The sequence below is a fragment of the Tigriopus californicus genome, chromosome 12 (assembly GCF_007210705.1).
Source record: "Tigriopus californicus strain San Diego chromosome 12, Tcal_SD_v2.1, whole genome shotgun sequence".
NCBI classification, from domain to species: domain Eukaryota; kingdom Metazoa; phylum Arthropoda; class Copepoda; order Harpacticoida; family Harpacticidae; genus Tigriopus; species Tigriopus californicus.
The window spans coordinates 3,956,995-3,978,222 of NC_081451.1; the positions used below are offsets into that span (position 1 = coordinate 3,956,995).

Consider the following 21,228-nt stretch of genomic DNA (forward strand, 5'->3'; position numbering starts at 1 on the left):
GATCACAATGTGTTTGTTTTAGAGATAGTGCGTCTCCATTTATGGTGTAGTTTTGGGGCACATTTGATTTGCCAAATTTTTGTGCCAAACACTTTTTGGAGTTGAAGCTCATTTCGTTGCTTGTGGCCCATTCTTCGAGATTATTCATATCCGCCTGAAGTTTCAATGCATCTCGACCACTAATTATAGAACGGGATAGCCTCACATCATCCGCAAAAAGCCGCAATGACGAGCCATTGGATACATCCATGTCATTCACAAATATTAGGAATAACACAGGGCCAAGGACACTCCCCTGTGGAACCCCGGAAGTGATTTCCAACCAATCGGATACTGCACCCTTGATCAGGTCCCTTTGTTTTCTCTGAGCCAATTTTGCATCCAACCCCATAAATGTCCTTCCACACCGATCCTCCATAGTTTCTCCAGCAGAATATTATGGGGCACTTTGTCGAATGCTTTGGAGCAATCCAAGTGTACCACATCAAGGCAACCTCCGGAATTGAGCACTCAAGCGACTTGATCAACATGTTCCAATAGATTGGTAGTGCATGATCTACCACTCCGGAACAAATGTTGTTGTGGAGTGATGAGATCATGTTCATCTAGATAAGATGTCAGTTTTCTTTTAATAAGTCTCTTCATCAGTTTTCCACAGACGGATGTCATCGAAATGGGACGATAGTTCTCTTGCAGTAGTCTGGAATCTTGCCCCTTTGGTATTGGACAGACATTTGCAATTTTCCAATCCAACGGGACCCGCCCATCCAACATTGATTTGTTAAAAATCAGAGACAATGGCCATGCCACCGAATTTCCAAGAAACTTCAGCACACATGAGGAGATGCCATCAGGTCCACGGCTGAAGGAACTTTTCAGATGTCGTATCGCCTCCTCAACTTCAGTAAACGTGAAGTGTACTAAACTCAGAGAAGCACCACCCGTCCTTTTCTTTGGTCTCCGTGTGCAATTTTTTAAAGGGGCGAACACAGAAGCGAACTGATCATTCAAAAGTTCAACCATTCTCATTGGCTCCTCCGTTACCGCCCCTTGGGGAGAGATGAGAGGGCCCACTCTAGGTTTTGTAGCCTTCCTGCTGTTGATATATCGGTAGAATCTTCGGATGTCTCGACATGTGGCCAGCTCATCCTCATAATTACATTTTGAAGCCTCTACCTCCCGCTTAAGTTCCCCTTTCATCTTTTTGAAGGCCTGTAGGCAGTTCCAATCCTTGGTGGCCTTATAACGTTTCCACAATCTATTTTTTCGTCTTATTTTAGCTCTCAGTGTCTTGGTAAGCCAAGGAGGACTTTTCGTCTTTGATTTGCTCCTCAACGGAATATAAGCACGTATTCCATGTGCTATCATGTCTCGGAGCAGTATCCATGAAGAGTCCACCGTACCACTTGATACTATAGTTAGCCAGTCAACTTGGGTCAAGAACGAACTAAATCGGGCCCAGTCTCCCTTTTTGAAGTCTATGTCGAGCACTTCTTCTTCTTCCTGGGACCGAATGTTGACCCCCATTTCCATAATGCAATGGTCGCTTATTGCCATATCCCACCTATAATTGACGTATTCGATGTAATCAACATCATTTGTAAGCACAAGGTCAAGAATATTCCCAGCACTATGCGTTGGCTCCGACACCAATTGGTCAAGGTACCCACTAGACAGGGCTTTCATGAGTTCAAGATGGTCCTGTGAGATCCCTACGCGATGATTAAAGTCGCCAACAATTAACGTGTCCCTTGATCTATCGGACAAAAACGCGTTCAGTAGTTGGCGGTCACCCAAGTTCGGATGTCGGATGGATTTTTGGTCCAGCACGTCTGGGAACCGACACATGTTGATGGGAACACTCTTGACCTTGTACTTTCCTCAAGCTTGGAAATTGTATCATGTGTAAAAATACGAGAGGACCTGTCTATGAATGATCACTATGCTCTGGAATGCGACTTTTTGGGCAGTGTTGTTTGCCCCACCTCTCAACAAAAGGTGCCAGTCCCCTCCAGCGGTAACTACGAAGATTTTCGAACCTTTCTAGACAACATTCCATGAAACGTCCTCCTCGCTATGTTGATGGAGGAGGCTTGGCAGCTCTTTCGTGATCATATCAATACGGGGATGTCCATGTTTGTACCGTGTAGATTGCGCCGGGAGAAAAGCAGACCTGAGTGGATGACGGATGACTTTACTCGCAAAATTCGGATAAAGCAAAGATTATGATCAAGATATAGGAATACCAAGGACGAAAGCGACCATTTGAAGTTCAAATCATATAGGATCAAGGTCCAGAGATGGATCCGGGAAGCCAAGTTGGTTTCGAGGAATCTCTTTCGCTCAGGAAGAATGTGCGTTCCCTCTATGCATATGTCCGCGATGTGAGGAGGGGTAGCAAGTCCATTAATGCAATTGAGAATGCTCAATGCGTTCCCCATCACCGGGAAGTGGATATGGCAAATATTCTCAACGACTATTTCTCCTCTGTCTTCAGCAAGAGTGATAGCGACCCCTCTCCTTTTTCGCTACTCTAACAATGGTCCCGTGCTCTCCAAAGTTGTGTTCTACTCGTCCAAAGTATTAGCCGAACTGATTAAGCTCAATCCCTCCTCTGCTCCAGGTCCCGATGGCATTTTGGCTTTCATTTTAAAGCGTTTGGCCTCGTCTTTGGCGGGACCTTTGCAATCCCTGGAGGTAAGACGGCTGAAACTGGGCTTCGTCTTTACCTTCAAAGTGTGTTCAGGCCAAATAGCAATCAGGCTACTGGGCGACGCACCGACGTTTTTTGTCCGGATCGAAAGTAACAGTATGGAAACTAGGAAGCTGGCAAGCAAGCCCCTTTTCGAGCCCGTGGCTCGAACGAGAGCTCGTGGTCATTCTTTGTTCGAATGACCAGAGTTTGCAATGATTTGCCACTCTCAGCGAGATGTGAAGAAACGAGAGAGAAGTTCAAAAGCAGCTTGACCAACCTCGTCCTGGAAAAAGTGGCAACACGGTGAATGTTGCCTGTGCTTGGAAGAGAGATGGTTGGTTTTGGTGGAGTATTGCTCGGTCGTTTCTTCTCCTCCTATTTACTCTTGGCCCTACCTCTAACGCCATACAAACCTATATTCTTTTATCATCTAACTGATGTTTGAGTGGTTGAATCAATAAACAACAAACAACGAGTGTGTTAGGAGTTCGAAATACGCGTACATGTCAAGCGATAGTTATATGGAAGCAAAGGAAAGCTTAAGGCGCTGTTTAAAATCAATTATGTGTGAATAACGGCAAGGGAAAAAATTTGTATATATAATCTACTGACTCTTTGAGTGCCAAAATAACCCCAGTTTTTGGTTAAAAAAGCTGACCATCGTGGCACACTGAATGCACATCTAATGAGTTTTTGAGCTGGTCATTTTGGCTACCAGCTTTAGTTAATGGAACCCCATTATTCCACTTCAGGTTAAATATTCTGGTTGTTTTGCTTGGCCCTGTAAGTATCCACCGCGACCCTGCTTTCAGCACTCACGAACCGTCTAACATTTACAATTCACCAGAAATCAAGAATTGAACGAAATGGTAAATCCTTCATTTCAAACATAATTCAAGCTAACTTCCCACTTTGTTCGTGTAATTCCGCATTGATTAATAGAATCATTGCTTGATCGGATACACACCCAAATGAAGCTGGCTAAAATTTGGTACCGTTGATATCTTATTTCAAATCTAAGGGCACACATTTATGTTGTTTAAATCAAGAAGCAAGCATGCCTCTTTAACGGCTGACACTAATGAGGTTGCCCATGTCCACGCATTGGTGTCAATTAATGGCTCCTGGTTTAGGCAAATCTTGACTTCACGCCATGCACAAAGTCGGTAATGTTGAGACAGGCCCAGATGCGATGGAACAACATAGTCTCTGTATCCTGGAAGCCAAAAAACAACTCATAATAATAAACATTAGGATCAAATGGACCCCCGAATTAAGGGGTTTTGCATTGAGAATTGACTTTTCAATATGCTAAAACCTCATGATGGCATGTTCTTAGGAAGAATAGTTCGTTTTGAGATTAAAAAAAGTAATTGAATCATACTCCGGCATTGTTAAGAAAAATCAAACATTTGGAAGACGAGAGGCCCTTTAGCAGGTTTGCATTGGTCAACCTAGATCACGGTCGCCCTGTTTTGCTCGAATCAAGTTCAACGAGAAATAAACTCAAGGCCCAGTGAAACTTAAAGATTATTAACAAAGGGACGAGACTGTCGTTTTCGGGAGTGAGTCGTAAACTGTTGTTTATTCAGTAGGCGCATAGCATTATACACAAAGGAATGGGTGCCAGGGATGAGAAATCATTAAAAGCCATTTTTGACCAAGTGGCAGAAAATGGTAGCAATAAGTGACAGAAATTCCTGCAAAGTGGATTTTTGCCATCGCAGATGGGTGCGCTTGCTACACTTGTTCCAAGTCTGTCATAACTTGTCGAAACTTAAGAGTCCCTCTTGCAGCATCATGTTTTTCAGTGGGCTTCTCATGACTAAGCTTTAGGTCGAATACATGTTCAATATTTAATACTTTAATATTCAGGATGGGTATGTACTTACATTGCATAATAATATGAATGATAATAATAATAATAATAATAATAATAAAAATTATATAATTATAATAAATAATAATAATAATAATAATAATAATAATAATAATAATAATAATATAATATAATATGTGTGTATTTATGAGCCATTGTATGTGTTGTTGATACATATATTGATGGATTTGTACTTAGAGAGCCATTTCCCTCTATTTGCATCCATGGCCACATTGATATGCTCTTTAATGGTGCATCACAAAGTTCTTTATCAAAACTCTCGCCTTCTCAGGGTCATTTCACATCGGATTTCGTCAGGGAGTCTGTTCCATGCTGCCCTTGCTTTCACACTAACCATTTTCCCTTTCCATCCAGTCGTCTTCCACTCGCTCACATTCCCTCTGGCTTTTGCTCTTGTCATCGGGCCTTCATGTTGGTCATTATTTCCTGGTCTGAGTTTCCAGCCCTCGAGCAGGATTGACATCTCACAAAGTTCTTCCACCGACTTAATTCCAAGGATTGCCTCATTTCTGTTAGCGGTAGTTTGCCATGTCTTGGTACTTGTTTGACTGCCCTTTTTACAGCCATTACAGGCTGTCTGGATCTTCCCTCTCTGTACTTCATTCAACAGGGGTAGATAGACGGGGCCATTTGACATCAGTTTTCCTTTTATCCAGGAGTTGTACAATATGGTTCTCTCTTTCACTCTTAAATTTCGACCCTCAAATCTAATTCAGCAGGCTGACATGCTGATTTGTTTGCAAATTTCTTCCGTTTGCTGGTCCCATTTTAAATCATTTTGGATTGTACACCCAAGAAACCTAATGGAACTCGTTGGAAGTACAAGGCTTCCTTTCACTATTATAGGAGAGGGCGAAAACCCAAACCCAATGAGCTCAGACTTCTAGATGTTGAGGCAAAGACCGACAGCATCAAACCATTCACAAATCTTATTCGCCACCTTCTGCGCTTTATCCTCACATTCTTCAATGGTTTCACCAACAACGATACTGACGCTATCATCAGCATATTGAATGCTTGTTGCTAACACCACCCAGAGCTGCAGTGATATTGTTCCAATGTTGTAGTACGTGGGGCTTGATGGACCTCCTTATATCACCCCAGTGTCTGACCCCACTCTTTCTGATTGTTCGATGCCAACTTGCACATACGACTCTCTGCCACTCATGTAGCATTTTGTCCATTTTAGAAACTTGGGACCCGCCCCAATCACTTTCATAGACTGAACGATAAAGTTTCTGTCTATGAGATCGAAAGCTGCACTTGCGTCCAGTGCCACTATCGTGACCTTCATCTTTTCTGAGAGCGCCTGCTTCACCCGCTCATTCACCTCCATTAGAGTAGTGCTTGTTCCCCTTCCGGTTCGGAAGCCATGGTGTCCATCTGGAATAATGCCTCTCCTTTCAATGTTATCCTGAAGTTGTTTGCATGCTGCTGTCTCGACAATCTTCCCAAGGCAGCTTGTTAGTCCAATGGGGCGATACGAGCCAGGGATCTCCTTACTTCCTTTTTTCTTCCATACAGGTACTGTCTTAGCAAGCTTCCAGTCCGAGGGGAACTCGCCAATTTCAAGTGACTCATTCAATATTTGAGTAAGGCAGATGAGTATTTCAAACTTAAACGTTTTTATAAATCTGTAGCTTATTTTGTCGGGTCAACTGCTTATTTTACTTGGGAGAGAATCGATTAGACGGGACACCTCTATTTCTGTCAATTCTTGCAAATCCCAATCTTCTCTTCCTTTGTACTCTTGTTTCAGTAATTTTATCACACTTGATGGTTCAGAATGATTCCTCAATGTATTCACATTATCTTGAAAATGCTGTGCCAGAAAATTAGCGCTTTCTTTGTCACTTGACGTAATTCCTCCATCTTGCTTGGTCAATCTGATATTGTCTTGGAACGATGAGTCTTTTCTGATTATGATGTTCCACACTCCTTTACTAAGGCTTTTACACCTCATATTTGATTCCGCTTTTCTTATGGCCTTATCCAATTCCCTGACATATATATTACGCAATTTCTTGTTCTTGTACTCGGAGAGAAATAGCTCCGTTTGTAGATTCTTAAGATGTGGGGTGAACCATTCAGCTCTGGGGCTAATGTTCACAATTTTCTCTCTTGTGGCTTCCTTTATTAGTGTTTGACAACAACTTGTAATGGCTGATACAGCGTTTGCCAACCCCATCCTCTTCACATCCAGTTTTGGTTGTGTTTGTCGGGCAGTCTTCACTGAATCTGGTGTGAACTTAGTCACGTATATCTTTTTCTTGAGAGAGCACTTCTTTGATCTAGAGATTGACGTCACTATGATGTGGTGGTCGGATATTTTTGGATCAATGACTCTGCAATGATAGCTATGCCCTCGGATGAAACATAGATCTATCTGTGTGCTATGTTTCCCTCTTCTGTCATTTACAACACGGGTGGGTTTCGTCACTGTTTTGGAGAAGTCATTGTCAAGTGCCCAAGCTAACAATTTCCTCCGGTTTGACTCCTTTTCAGCCAGCCAGTCCACATTGAAATCTCCGAGTAGGGTCGATTTTTTCTTGCTGATTTTTGAAAACCAGTCAAGAAACTCAAAGAGTCTGGTGGCTCTCTCACTCTCCGATAGTTTTGATCCATCAACAGTAAAGTCATTGTAGATCGATGCAATAGTTGACTGTGTCGTGTTCAGAACAATGCACGATAGGTCACCCGGATAATGAATCTGATTTATCACAATCTTGTTCTTCACATATGCTAATACTCTGTGCTTTTTTCTTTCATCAGTGAGTTTGGAATAACCAAAGCATCTTGGAATGAATTCGTTTTCAAGTATATCTACCTCACTGAGAAAAAGTATGTCCATCTCTTCTCTTCCAGCCAAAGCTTCAATTTCATGAAATTTCGTATAGAAACCTCTCTGAATATTTAACGCTGCAATCTTCATTTTGTGCTTGATCGGAGTACTGGTTTGTCTGAGAGATCATTTACACTCTCTGGGATAGGTTTTACAATTTTCTTCGTTCGTGCCTCCTCCAGTGACGGGTAAATGTCTTTGGGAGGACTGTAGTGTTCATGTCGAAGAACATGCCCACCAGAGTGCTCGCCAACTTCTTCTTCATTATCTATTTGGTTTCCATCATCATGTTCGTTCACAAAGGTCTCCTCATCAATGATATCATCATCCCCATCCCTAGGGGTTGGAATGGACAGTCCAAACTTAGTTTTTTTCGATGTGACCCTCCTCCTTGCATTTGTAACATTTGCTGCCCTTCTCTCGTAGAACGACTCTGATCCGCTTGCCCTTGATAGAAAGATGGGTGGGTAACCCTTCTCTCACCTTCTTGACCTTGATGAAGACATTCCCATTTGGGATTCCAGCCAGTAGGGGGCTATGATGTTCCTTGTAGGTTTCCTTAATTACACCTGATACTGGCTCAGCAACACTATATGCAGCGGCTATTAAATCCCTGTCAGTGACTTCATCCGGTACATTGATTAGCCTGAGCTGATGGATTTCGACCTTCTCTGAACCCTTGAGCGAGAAGCACCACATGACTCCAAGCTCCTCTTTCTCAAAGTACGTATGACTGAATCTCTCCTTGATTATGATGTCTGCCACAGTCTTGACCTTGATGCCACACGACCTCCCTGACGATTCCCTGAAGAATCTGATGTCAGAAATCTCCTCCACTCCCAAGCCTAAATCTTGAATGATGACCTGCCCTGCTGCTATGGTGGGCAGCCTGGTACTTCTCTCAATTGCTCCTTGGTCTTTCCTCCTGATTTCAATTTTCAAGCTGGGGAATTTTCTCTTTTCTTGGGCTACATTAGCATAGCTGACTACCGAGGTAGTCGGGGCCACCACTGAGACAACAGTCGAAGCAATAGGGGTCGCTGAGGTCATTGAGGCCGCTGTGGACATCGGAGTCGTCGAGGTGACAAAAGGCCCCGGGGCCGTCGGGGTCATTGAGGTCACGGTGGCCATCGGGGCCGAGTTTTCCGCCTTTTTTGCCATCGAATTAAGTGGCGAATTTGCGCCCCTCTTCTTGGTTTTAGTCATTTCACAAATGTTATCACTACATTGACCACAGGGCACTCTAAGGAACGGAATGCCACGTTTTGTCACAACGTTTTTCCTACACAGGACACAAACGTTCTCTCTCATTTTTGAAGACACCCTATCTTTAATTAGAATAGGACGTACGTGAAGTTTTATCATAGAGGAAGCAAGGCCTAGAGAGTGCGGTGCCAGCCAGCCAGGCACACTCGTTCACTGACTTTAATTGTTTTAATTGTTGGGCATGATTGTGTCAAGTATGGCATCACTAAAAGTTCTTTGTTGTGAAAAAAATTAGAAATATAGCGCTCATAGATAGGGTATGGTTTCTAATTATAGAGGCGCTGCTTCCAATTGAGTGGAGGTACACTGGTCCAGTTACCGATTCAGCTACAATAAAGCAACCACAACATGCTCGATTTTTGCATGTATGTTTCTTCTCCTATGGCTAAACATGGGGTTCAAAAAGCCCTATCAAGTTTCCAGAGAAATTCCCAAACACAAATTGCCATTTTTCTACCTCAAAAAGTCATAGGGAACAACTTTAACTTTATTGCTTTATGGAATTCTAGTCCACATAAAAAACTTACGTACCTAAAAATATTGTAAAAAGTAAAATTTTCAAAAACCTACTCCATGTAAATTAGGAGCACACTTAGTTAGCTCTAAAATATAGTTCACGATATCATCTATTTCACTGCTACTAAGTTATATCGGATTAAGTGGTCCAAATTTCATCGCTTTAGCCCCAAAATGCCCCAGGTACATGTTAATTCAATTTCCATTTAATATCGATTTTCACTATCGCAAAAATGAAAGATTATTTTTCCATTTCTTGCATAATTTCAAACTAACTTAAAACCTTGTACAACCATATCTAAAACCCTCAAAAAAGCAGATTTTTGAAAATTCATTTTTAAAAGCGTCCAAGGTACATTTAGTTGAGTGGTCACTGAAAATTTCACAAATATCAATGAAGCCTTAAAGAAGCTATTTTCAATCAGTTTCAACAAAGTCGTCAAGAAAGGACAAAAGCTATAACATTGTTTGTTGTATGTATTGTCTTCAGAATTCAAAAGAATGCATAACTAAGTGTACACATGATGATTGTAAAACACATTTTCAAAGATTACACTTTTAGTGTGTTTTAAGTGACATTATGTAGATAGCATTTTTAGCTATTGTGAGACTATGTAAGAAGAGGAAAAGTAATCTTTTGTATTTGTGATATTGAAAATCGATATTAATTCGTTCGGAAATTGAATTAACATATAACCGGGGCATTTTGGGGCTAAAAACGATGAAATTTGGACCACTAAATTCCATGTAACTAAGTAGCGGTGAAATAAATGATATCATAATTTATAGTCAAGAGCTAACTAAATGTGCTCCCAGCTTACATTGGGTAGGTTTTTGAAAAGTTTAGTTTTTATTAAGTTTTAGGCATGTAAGTTTTTTATGTGGGCTAGAATTTCATAAAGAAATAAAATCAAAATTGTTCCCCATGATTTGCTGAGGGAGAAAATTGCCAAGATGTGCTTGGGAATTTCCATCAACACCTTGAAGGGTGTTTGTACCACCTTGTATACAAGGCTACTAAAGCATGGAAAAGCCACTTTTTGTGATCACCAAACATTTCTTGCCAAGTTAGGCCTATACTTTTGGGGCAGAAATTTTTTAATGTCAATTATTGACAGAACTACTGAAGAAAATGTGTGACTAATATCCGTTTTATAACCATTGATGGTATGTGCCTCAAACTAGGCAAGTTAGTACACTTAAATTGACTTCAAACATGTCTTGAAGGACAATAACAGAAAAGTGCTAACAGGGTTTTCTTAATAAAGCAAGAGCTTGCTCTAAACACAATGAGTCAGTATATTTTTGCAAAAAATCTTGTTTGAAGAAAATTGTTTCAGGAACATCTTGACCAAATTTCAAGTAATTTGGTGCACTTGTTATGAAACTATGGTTCTAACTCTGGGAATGACCTTCAAACCCAAAGTATGCATATTGAAGCTCTGGGCTACATATTTCTCTTCAAACTCATATGAATGCTTTACAATCATGAAATGATATGTCTTAACAAATGTGATGCCTTTTTTTATCGGACTATATTAGATGCTTTTGATAAAAAAACTAAATTGAATGGGGAGGCAATGTGGTGTAGTGGTTAGTGGTGTTTCCTGGCATGAGTTAGGCCCTGCTTCAAATCTCCTCCCTGACCTTTCCCAAAGGAAACTTTCAGACGCTAACAAAACCCACAGATAGAGAACCAAAAACTGATACCGGACTTGAAACTGCTTAATGGAATTTGGAAATGGATGATGTGACGGCTGGCTTTGTTGGCCAGGCAAGGCTCACTCCTCCAACTCTAGCACCCAAAACCAAAAAAGGGGAAAATGCAGTCCAAAATTAAAATTCAAATCTTTTGAACTAGACTTTGTTATTAGTTTGTGCCCTTTAAACTAATGCCTGCCTTTTATATAAACTTTTTAATAAGTAGAAATTTTACCTCTATTTAAAGACAACTCATTCATTGGTTAATGCTTTTTGTCAAAAGTTTGGTATCAGACAAAATTATCAATTAACTATTCCAAATATTCTGATTTGTTAGCATTTTTGTACATGTACTTTTATTGCCTATTCCTTACATTTCTTTTATATTTTGTAAGTGTAGGTAGGTTCCTCATCAATTAATTAAATGATTCGTGTTGATTTTCCAGTTTTTTTGAGCCAGTTTTGAGCAACTTTTGCTAATTTGAAACACATTTTGACTGTTTTTAGTTTACTTCATATTCATGGGCATTTCGTTTACTGTTCTGAATTTCAAAATTAATCAGAAATATTTAGCATATGAACAGAGTTGTAGAACAAAAACATCATAATTTACTAAAAAAAAACACTTAAACGTAGCATGGCTAATCTTGTTTTATTGATACTAGAGTTACTGTCTTAATTCAATGCAATGGCCTAACTTGGCGGGCAAAGGAGAGCATTGTTGTTTCCGCTCTTTAGTGTTCCTGGGTTAAATCACTCCTCGGGGATCAGCGCCCAGTTTATAAGGCCAAGTAGGGAACATTATGCAATATGATGAGACCATTTCTCGATCTAATAATCACTACTTGGCTATAAAAAAATGGGCTCTGATCACGGGTTTCTAGAGATGTGGAATGCGAACACGGATTTCTTATCTCCTTAACCTTTCATTTTATTCCAAGAAAGCACTTGATGCAACCACAAGGTCTTGTTGAATTGTTGAACATGGCCAAATTTGCCATGCATTTGGAACTCAGGCCAAAGTCATGTAGCATACACTACATTAATTTCGAATTTTAGGGCCAATTCGGCCACGACCCAGGGCAGGCGGATTTGGCGGCAAGCTCGTACATAGTTCATAATTCTAGAAGTTCGTGCTCAGATATAGGGTGTGTCTTTCGGGACACACACAACAAGGAGCTAATTCAAAAGTCCTGCTCACTGAGTCGAGGAAGCGCCCTCTGCTTCGTCTAAGGGCGGACAAACAAACATAACAATAGTTTCAAATTCGCAATTTAAATCCAGTAATTGTGTATAGTCTTTCAAAGAAAGTTGAATTTGATTTAAGGTAGAATTAAGGTCTCCATTGAGACAGATTAGTTGAAAAAGAAAAGTAGATTAGTTCAGGAGATGAGGTGGAATCCGAAAGCATTTTTCTCTTATTCAAACTCTAAGAGAAAGATGAAACGTCCTGTAGGGCCTTTTGAGGTCAATGGGGAAGCCATACACAATGTAGAGTCTATGGCCAACATACTTTGAGATTAAATCTCTAGTGTGTTTTCAACTCCAAAGAGTGTAGGAGCAACAGCCCATTGCTCTATTGATGAGTTTGTTGAACTTGGCAAGGCTTGTCAAGTTGAGCGTTTAAATAATCTTGTAGCCACATATCAAGAAGCTTCAGAGGCTATCAGAGACTTGAGACTCCCGAGCTCTCCTGGTCCTGATGGTGTGACATCTCAGTTTGTAATGAGATGCTTGCAGGTTCTTGATCCTATTTCTCACACTTGATTAGGAATGAGAAATCATTAAAAGCCATTTTTGACCGGTGGCAGAAAATGGTGGCAGAAAGTGGCAGAAATTCCTTGAAAGTGGATTTTGCCAACGAGAATATAACTTTGATGGAAAATTATTAAAAGCCATTTTGACCACCGGGCAAAAAAAAGGTGGCAGAAAGTGGCAGAAATTCCTTCCTTTATGCAAAAAGGCAGGCAAAGGGTGTAAACTGGCTCACCCAGAATGGTGTCCCAATGGTGTCTCTTATCCTCCACCTAAGGTTAGTTTTGTCCAAAAACAGGATTTTTTAAGGTTAGAGAGCCTAGTCAAAGATGTGATAGCTCTAGTCCATCGAAGGACTATCTGCCCATAAAAGGGCTTTATTTGAATGTGCATTGTCTTATTTCCAAAAAAGATAGCACAAAGATCAAGGTTCTTGAGGAACTAGCTTTAGATAGGCAGGTCTCGTTCATTTCCATGACAGAAACCTGGCTTCGACCAGGAGTCTTAGATGAAGAGCTGGCCATGGTTGGTTTCAATTTAGTTCGATGTGATAGAGTACGCCCTGACAATCCCATTTTTCCGCATGGGGGCGTATGTCTATATGTTAGAAATGACCTGCACACTAGTCATGTAAAAATGTCTAATGGAGAAGTAGAGGTCTTAGTTTGTCATCTTCAAGGTCTTGATCTGTCCATTGCGACAATACATAGGCCCCCCTCTTGTTCAGTAAGCTCGTTCTTGTCAGCTCTCAAATTCATAGGAAATGAGTTGGACCAGTCAGTTTGCTCAAAGGTTTTCTTTGTAGGGGACTTCAATTTTCCGGCTAGCGTTGTAGAGTGGGAGGCTAGTCCAGATGGGTATATTCCCATTTCGAAATCGACGTCTCAGTCGTTCGAAAAGCTGGAGGAGTTTGCGATCTTGCGCAATCTCTCTCAGCATGTTGGTGTAGCCACCAGAGCGAATAGCGTTCTTGACTTGTTTTTTTCCAATGACCCTGATCTGATCCAGTATGTCCATGTGACACCTAGTAATCTGTCAGATCATCATGTTCTCGAGATAGGGTCGACCATTACTCAAAAGCCGGCGTGCTCTAGAGTAAGATCGGCCAAAAAGGTCGGTCTGGCTAAGTTCAAGTTCAAAGATGAATATTGGCCGTTGATTATAGAAAGGTTAGGGGAGCTTGATCTTATTTCAATGCTGAAAAAGGAATCGTCCATTGATGTAGCCATAGACAAAATGATTCTAGTTTTTGAGGACGTCTGTTCCAGTCTAGCAATCTCTGAATGTGTTTCAAAGGGCGGGGCACATTCTAAAATTCCGAAGTATAGGAAGAATTTGTTCAAAAAGAGTTGCAAACTAGCAAAAAGGCTCCAGAGCACTTTGAATCCAGTAGTTGTAGCTAGCCTTCAAAGAAAGTTGGATTTAATCCAAGGTAGAATTAAGGCCTCCATTGAGACAGATCAGTTGAAAAAGGACAGTAGAGTTGTTCAGGAGGTCAAGTCGAATCCGAAGGTCGAATCCGAAGGCATTTTTCCCTTATGCGAACTCTAAGAGAAAAATGAAACACTCTGTTGGGCCTTTTGAGGTTGATAGGGAAGCCATTAGCAATGTAAAGACTATGTCTAACATGCTTGGAGATCAGTTCTCTAGTGTGTTTTCAACTCCACTGAGTTTAGGAGGAACAGTCCATTGCTCTATTGATGAGTTTGTTGGGACTGGCAAGGCTTGTCAAGCTGAGCATTTAGATGATCTTGTAGTCACAGATCAGGATGCTTTACAGGCCATCAGGGACTTGAGACTCTCGAGCTCCCCTGGCCCTGATGGAGTGACATCTCAGTTTCTGATGAGATGCTCACAGGTTCTTGCTCCTGTTTTCTCGTATCATGATTCTAGATTTTCTTGAAATCTATGATGTCCTTCCTTCTAGCCAGCATGGGTTCCGAGGACATTTCAGCGCAGGTTTGCAAAAGGTCGTACAAGTCTTGTGATGTTTCACTGCGAACATCACAGGAATGTGAATATTGGGTATTGGGAGGGATTAAAAACTTTGGGACTGTTCAGTGCTCAGAGAAGACACGAAAGGTATCTGATATTGTACGTCTTCAAAAGCATCTGTGGCGGGATCGATGGAGGTCGGTCAATGAGGAAGCGTAATCGATCCATGGGAGCGGTGCCACAAAGTTCAGTAGTCAATTGGGGTTCCAACCACTACTGCTAAACCAATGATGATACCAAATGATGTTAAATCGTGTACCGATAAATAAGTGTTTCTTCCCAATACGTTGATCAGAACTTGGAGTTGACGACGATGACAGAGTCTTATACTCTAGCTAGCTCGAACTCTAACACTGAGTGATAATTCTCACTGAAGATGGAAATAAGAAGCTGGATCTGACTCTTCAGACGAGCGTTTATTCTTACTTCTCGGTGATTCTAAAACAGGAGTTTATATGCAGGTCAAAAACATTTCATTTTACATAAGGTCCACCGATGGCGTGATGTTGCGCTCATATCCAAAGGCCTGTGAGCACCAGTGAATGTATGAGTTGACATCCGGTTATTACAACGGGATCATCGTTGAAGATGGACATCTGTTGCGACGGAATTGTCTTTGTCGCAACTTGTTGGTGCGTGACCAAATCACGCCATCTTCGTCCAGTTACATAATATCATGAATTGCGTGGCAATTCATATAATGGAGTACACTGTAAGTCTACTCGGCTTCGATTGGTTTGGGCGTCGTCGATTACACTAGACATCTATAAGCTTTGTCCCAACCATGATTTAGGTTCAATTGTTGTGACCCTAGAGGTTTAATGTGCGTTTTGAAGAGCACCTTCAAACCCTCCAGAATCCAGGCTGGTTCAATCAATGAAGCCCTTTTCTTTTCTCTCTTGGGCTCCTTAATTATTTAATTTGCTTCCCTCTGAAATTCGTAGGGAATATGTAAGCGTTGATCCAATGGCAGGATTTGAGCCAGACTTGGACAAGTTTTGACTAAATTTCCCGATCAACCTTATATACCAATGTTAACCAGATCACCCAACTCTAATTCGTTGGTCGATCAAATAATATAGATATGAATAAGGTTAAGTGAAATGAGTAAATTTCTCGTCTTATACTACTAGGATTCCAATCTAAGTAGCGGTAAGGAATTCTGTAAAAATAGGCATTAGTGGGGATTACAGTCCTTGTAGCGGTTAGCAAAGCCCGCGAAAACCCAAACCAGAAAAAAGTACGTCAACCCTGCAGGTTAGCTGGACGATAGCTAAATATTTTCTTTCTTTGTGTCCTTGCGTAAAGTGAAACCCTAAAGTTAAGGTTGTCTGAGCTGAAACCTTTTCAATCCTTACAGAACTGATGAATCTGAACGACTTAAAAAAGATTGTCCATTTTTCTAATGAAGTGCCTCACAATAAATACTCTTTTGGGGCCTAAAATCTTATTTGGTTGTTTACTGCACCCCTAGTCATCATATCTTATCATATTGAACCTTTACAACATGTAATTCTATCAAGTTGCGCTCAATATTACCTATGGAGAAATTGGCTGTGTGGTGCACCGTCAAAAAGTCCGTTCCATTTGGACGGGCTATGTATTTCGACCTTCTCCGATATGGAAAGAAAGATGGCGACCTCTTCACGTACGCTTGTGTGCTCAGACTTATCCTTAACTTGTCCTCAATCTTTCCAGCTTTGCCAGGTTCTCCATCGATATTTTCAACTTTACCGAACTCCTTGAAGAAAAATTTGTTGAGGAATGTGTATGCGCCAATGAATGAGGGGTTCCGATTGTTTGCTTGCTCTTTTTTATGAATTTCCTGAATCAGATCATAAAGAGTAGTCATGCCATTCGTTGGCAGAAGGAACTCATCCACGTCCACTGTCACCAAAAACTCGAAACGGTTGATGACTCTCATCTTGCAGTCATTGATACAGGTGTGGTGAGCATTGTGTAGGATATCATTCCGGCCGTATGGAAGAGTCCATCGAAATAGCGTGATCAATCCTTTGGTTTCATAATATTTGAGAACCCTTCGAGCCTCGGTTCCAATTGAGGTCTCGTAAAACACAAAATGGGATACGCCCAAGATTTTGTACATCTCTATGAACTCAACCAAAGCAAAAGGAGAGTTCCAAAGCCCAAAAAATGGCTTAATACATGCGACAAATTTTCCATCTGAATCAGCTGGATTGGGTACGGCCAACCGATGTATCCTCAGCTTAGGCAAGGAGGTATTATTTTGATCTGGAGGACGCGAACTCTTCAAGCTAACCCATTGGGCCGTTTGCCAAATGGGCCTGGATCTGGATGAGAGATCGCACTCAAAGAAAAAGGAGCAATTGGACGCTCCATTAAAAGGTATTTGAATCCTTATTTTACTTGACACCGTTGTCAAAAGCTGTCCGTCCTCGTGGAACACATCGCACAGGATATCCGAAGCAAAAGGAGCATAGTTGGTGGGTGCCGCCCCCAAAACTCGAATATATGGGGCGGATGTGTTCCGAATGTCCAGGAAAGCAGAGAAAGCAAAAATTCTGTATCCCTTGACCTTTCCTCCTATCCAATCATCAAAAGTTGGATCCAAGTTCAGCATTGGAGGGGTTAACGTGTTTGATGCGGATGCAGCTTTGGCTTCCATAGAAATTGATCCTTGTGAGGGTTTAAGATCAACATACTTATCTCTGGGTTGAAATATTTGTGGTAGATGATTGGACCGCCTTCCCTAAAAAGGAAATGTCATGATGGAATTTGCCATATAAGTTTTGGCGCCCTTACCGAAGGGAAGTAGCTCAATGTAAGAAATATACGGTGTGCTAACGTAATTAAGTAATTACCCTTAGCTGGAAAAGTGAGACGTGGAATATCAAGGCCAAAAGTATGGCAAGAAGAATGGTTTGAGCACAGGCAAGCACCTTGCCGGAATGCAATATATATTCACGGGTCAATGTGGACATTACTAACCTGAAATGAATGGTCTTAATTATCACTCAGACTGGGACATTTCTTTTTACAACACAGTGGGTCTCACCGGATAATTGCAAAATCTTTGATTTCTTAAAAAGTACTCAAACATCGAAAGGTAGGATTGATCTGGAATGCTTCCTAAAAATTTGCACAAGTTTGACTTAAAAAGGGGCAACAAGGCCTACGTATTCCCTACGAATATCAGACGGAAGCAAATTAAACAATGAAAGAGCCCGAGAAAGAAGAGAAGTGGACTTCATTGTTTGAACTAGATTGGATTCTCGAGGGCTTGAACGTGCTCTCAAAACTCACATTAAGCCTCTACGGCCACTAGAATTGACCCTAACTCCCGGGTTGGGACAGAGCTCATGGATGCTTTTGAAGACGTACAGTATCAGATACTTTTCGTACCGTCTCTGAATGTTGTATATGTTGGATTAAGGAGGGCAAGGAATATTAGGGAGAAGGGTGTTCAAAGGGAATGGGAGCAGATTTGGTACTTAAGGGAAGAGGATGGAAGTGGGAATGGGAGTGAGAGGTGGGAGGAACAAAGAAAACTAGATAATGCATGGAGTAGGGCAGTAGTTACGTGCTCCATGGATAATGAGAGCCCGGACACGTTGGACACGCCTGGTGCGGTTAGGCGCGCAAATTACGTTAGAAATGAGCTGGGCGGCCCTCCAACTCACGAAAATTGGGTAATCAGGTCTTTGTGTTAACTAGAAATGTAATGGGCTGGAACCCGGCTCGAAACTCGACAACAGGCTGAGCTCTGGGCTAGCCCGGAGCTCAGCCCAGCTCGAAAATGGGAGTGAGAGGTGGGAGGAGGGAGAGGGAGGAAGTCAAGAGGGTTAAGAAAGGGGGTGGTGCAGGATTACAAGGTAGGTTAGCTTCAAGACTGTGAGACTGAGTTAGCCTATTAATTTGCCTCCCCTCTACCTGGACAGAGGTACAGCGTAGATTAAAGCACATCTAATGTCTCATTGTCTGACAACTCTCAAGGCCGAATACGTGAAGTTTTTAACACCATTTAGGGTGGTCAAACTGACAGATTTTGCCTTCATAAGGACAAGGCTGCTTAAAATAAACAAAACACACTGTTTTCTCTTCCACCATCTTTTTATGCTCTACTTCAAGTAGAGGTATGTCTTCAACCTCTACTTTGATCAAATCAGTCGGCTTCTCAACGTCTGAGAGAGCCTAGCCTGTTCTTCAAGCAACACCCTGGTCTGATTGACTAAGGCAACTAACTCCTCAATTGACTACGTACGTAAGAATTCTTCCCTTCCAAGACCAAGTCCAAGCATTGCCTAGCTCACTGACTTTTCCCAAATTGGCATCCATCATGAATGCAAAGGGACTGTCAATTGCAAACGCAATCATTAGCAAGATCAAAAGACCAGCAAGAAAATAAAACCTAACCCAGCACAGTGGTAAAAATACCCTGAAAAGGTTTGACAGAAATTCCCAAATACATCTTCGCATTTTCTACCTTAGAACATTATGGGGAGCAATTTTGATCTTATTGCTTTATGGCATTCTAGACAACATAAAAAACTTACATACCTAAAAACATCATAAAAGCTACTAATGAACAAAATCATCTAAGTATGAATGAGCACTACATTCAAATGGACTTTGAACTCTACACCTTAGACAATGATTCAAAAATGAATAAACTGCTACACAGTTTTAAAGAAAAAGCAGCTAAAGCTGAACAATCACATAAATGAGCAATACATTTTTCAGGTTTTAAGGCATTTACTTCTTATCAAAAAGCCGCGACAGGAATTAAAATTCAATTATTACCAACTTCCATTAGTGGCCTTAAATATAAAGTGAATGGTCGGGATGGTGTACCATTACTGTGTGATGTCTTTACAAGTCGTCCGATTGTGCTTTGCTGGTAGATTGCTTAATAATCAAGACTCTGCGATCCGTTCTACTTTCTGCTCCATTGAAACTGATTTTGTTTGGTATAATCGCAAAAACAAATAATTATGTACGCAAATGTCACAGGATACAAACGTCATCTTAATCGCGAATTAAATCCTCTCTCAGGTTCCTTGCCACCGAGCTCTCTACAACGATATTGTTGGTCCTCTTCCAACATCTTGTGAGTATCGTTACCTCTATACCAAGAGAATTGTAAAGCTTTGGGATTTCATACCAGAGCACTCTTTGGTTCTACCATGACGGAAGTGCCACCACACTTCTATCTGATGACAAAATGTTGGCACCAAATTTATTTTTTCGCATTTTCTGCAAATTTTTGTCACTTGCAATGTAACCTCATCTTTGACAAATGAATTTTGGACTTGAATGATTTAAGATAATTGTCGAACGATGTCCTTAGATAATGAACAATTTTGTCAATGATGATTTGGAATCACTGTATGTGCTAAAATCATGGTAGTTTTTGCCTCACTTGTGGCGCAGCCTGACTAGCTCACACATCTGAAGTCCAATCCGGTACTTTACACAACCGTATGAAGCTTCAAGCTTTGTAGGTTCATTGCTTCATCTGGATGTCCTTCGACGCCTGATTAGTTGTCCCTGTGTCAATTTGGGACGCCATGGTTTTAATTTTCCCTTGGTCATTTTCAGCCCTCTAGGCAATACAATACAAGAGGAGACGACCTTAACCTAGAATCCAGCTCGACTCTCTTCCGACCAAGGAAACCTAAGTGAGCAAAAACTGACCCAAGAACATACAAGAGCATCCATTTTCAGCATTTGACAACGCCCAATGAAAAAGAATAAATTTCTACATCCTGCTTTGCAATTAAATTTGAAATGCATGAAAATACATACAATTTATGAAGCTAACTACTACAAAAAAACGATAACTAAAGCAACATCAGAGTTAAAGATACTCCTAAAAAAGGCAAGAAGAAAAGGATAGAGGAAAAGAAAAGCTGAGTGAAAAAGTGAAATTAAGAATTTTGCAAGCAACTAAAGTACTTGAGATTGAAAGAACAATAAGCAAAAACAAGCTCAAATCTGTCTAACCTTAAGCAGTCACGCAATCACTAAGACGACACAAACACTTAGCCTGGTTTTTACATCAATATAGGACCACTCTCAACAGAAATTAAGAGAAGACTAAATTTAAAGAAGGTTACCTGAAGAGCAGGTGCTCCACGTGAGGTTTTCTTGCTCAAGTGATCACGCACTCTGGGGCAAGATTCTTCCCTTATTCATGCTTGCTCTTAAACCGCTTACCTATATTAGCTAGCTTCTATTCAATCTAGCTATCCAAATATTTACGAAAGTGATTGAAAAAACATAGTGTAGACCCTCCATCAGTTGCCAAATTAAAGAAAAGCAATAAAGTTCGAGCTGGGATCCTCCATGATCAGTGCAACCATCCGCAACATGTATTACCCAATTGATATTAAGAACAGGTGTTTGAAAATGAATGACAAATTTCGTGTTTTCATGCAAGACTCTTCGTCATAACATGCGTAAATTGTATCGACGAAAGTGTTGTATTATCGGAGCTCAGAAGAAAAATCCTATTGAGGGTCAAATAGTCACTATAATGATCTTTTAAAAGAACGACATAAAAAACCGTAGACCACA

The 21,228-nt window shown here is 41.0% G+C and overlaps 1 protein-coding gene across 1 annotated transcript; it reads right to left on the reverse strand.

The window, feature by feature from the left end:
• Positions 1-3,692: 3,692 nt before the first annotated feature.
• LOC131892068 (beta-1,4-galactosyltransferase galt-1-like) lies at positions 3,693-20,807 on the reverse strand. The gene is made up of 4 exons (XM_059241802.1): positions 20,656-20,807; positions 17,514-17,640; positions 16,210-17,401; positions 3,693-3,911 (listed from the first exon to the last, which is right to left on the reverse strand). The coding sequence occupies exons 2-4, from the start codon at positions 17,631-17,633 to the stop codon at positions 3,712-3,714; spliced, it is 1,512 nt and encodes a 503-aa protein (XP_059097785.1). The 5' UTR covers positions 17,634-17,640; positions 20,656-20,807; the 3' UTR covers positions 3,693-3,711.
• Positions 20,808-21,228: the final 421 nt, after the last annotated feature.

Coding starts and splice junctions, on each gene's coding strand:
- LOC131892068 (XM_059241802.1), bottom strand. CDS start 17,633: ATGTCCACATTGACCCGTGAATATATATTGCATTCCGGCAAGGTGCTT. Junction 17,402..17,513: donor TCTCACTTTTCCAGCTAAGG/GTAATTACTTAA, acceptor TTTCCTTTTTAG/GGAAGGCGGTCCAATCATCT. Junction 3,912..16,209: donor CACAGCCAATTTCTCCATAG/GTAATATTGAGC, acceptor TTTGGCTTCCAG/GATACAGAGACTATGTTGTT.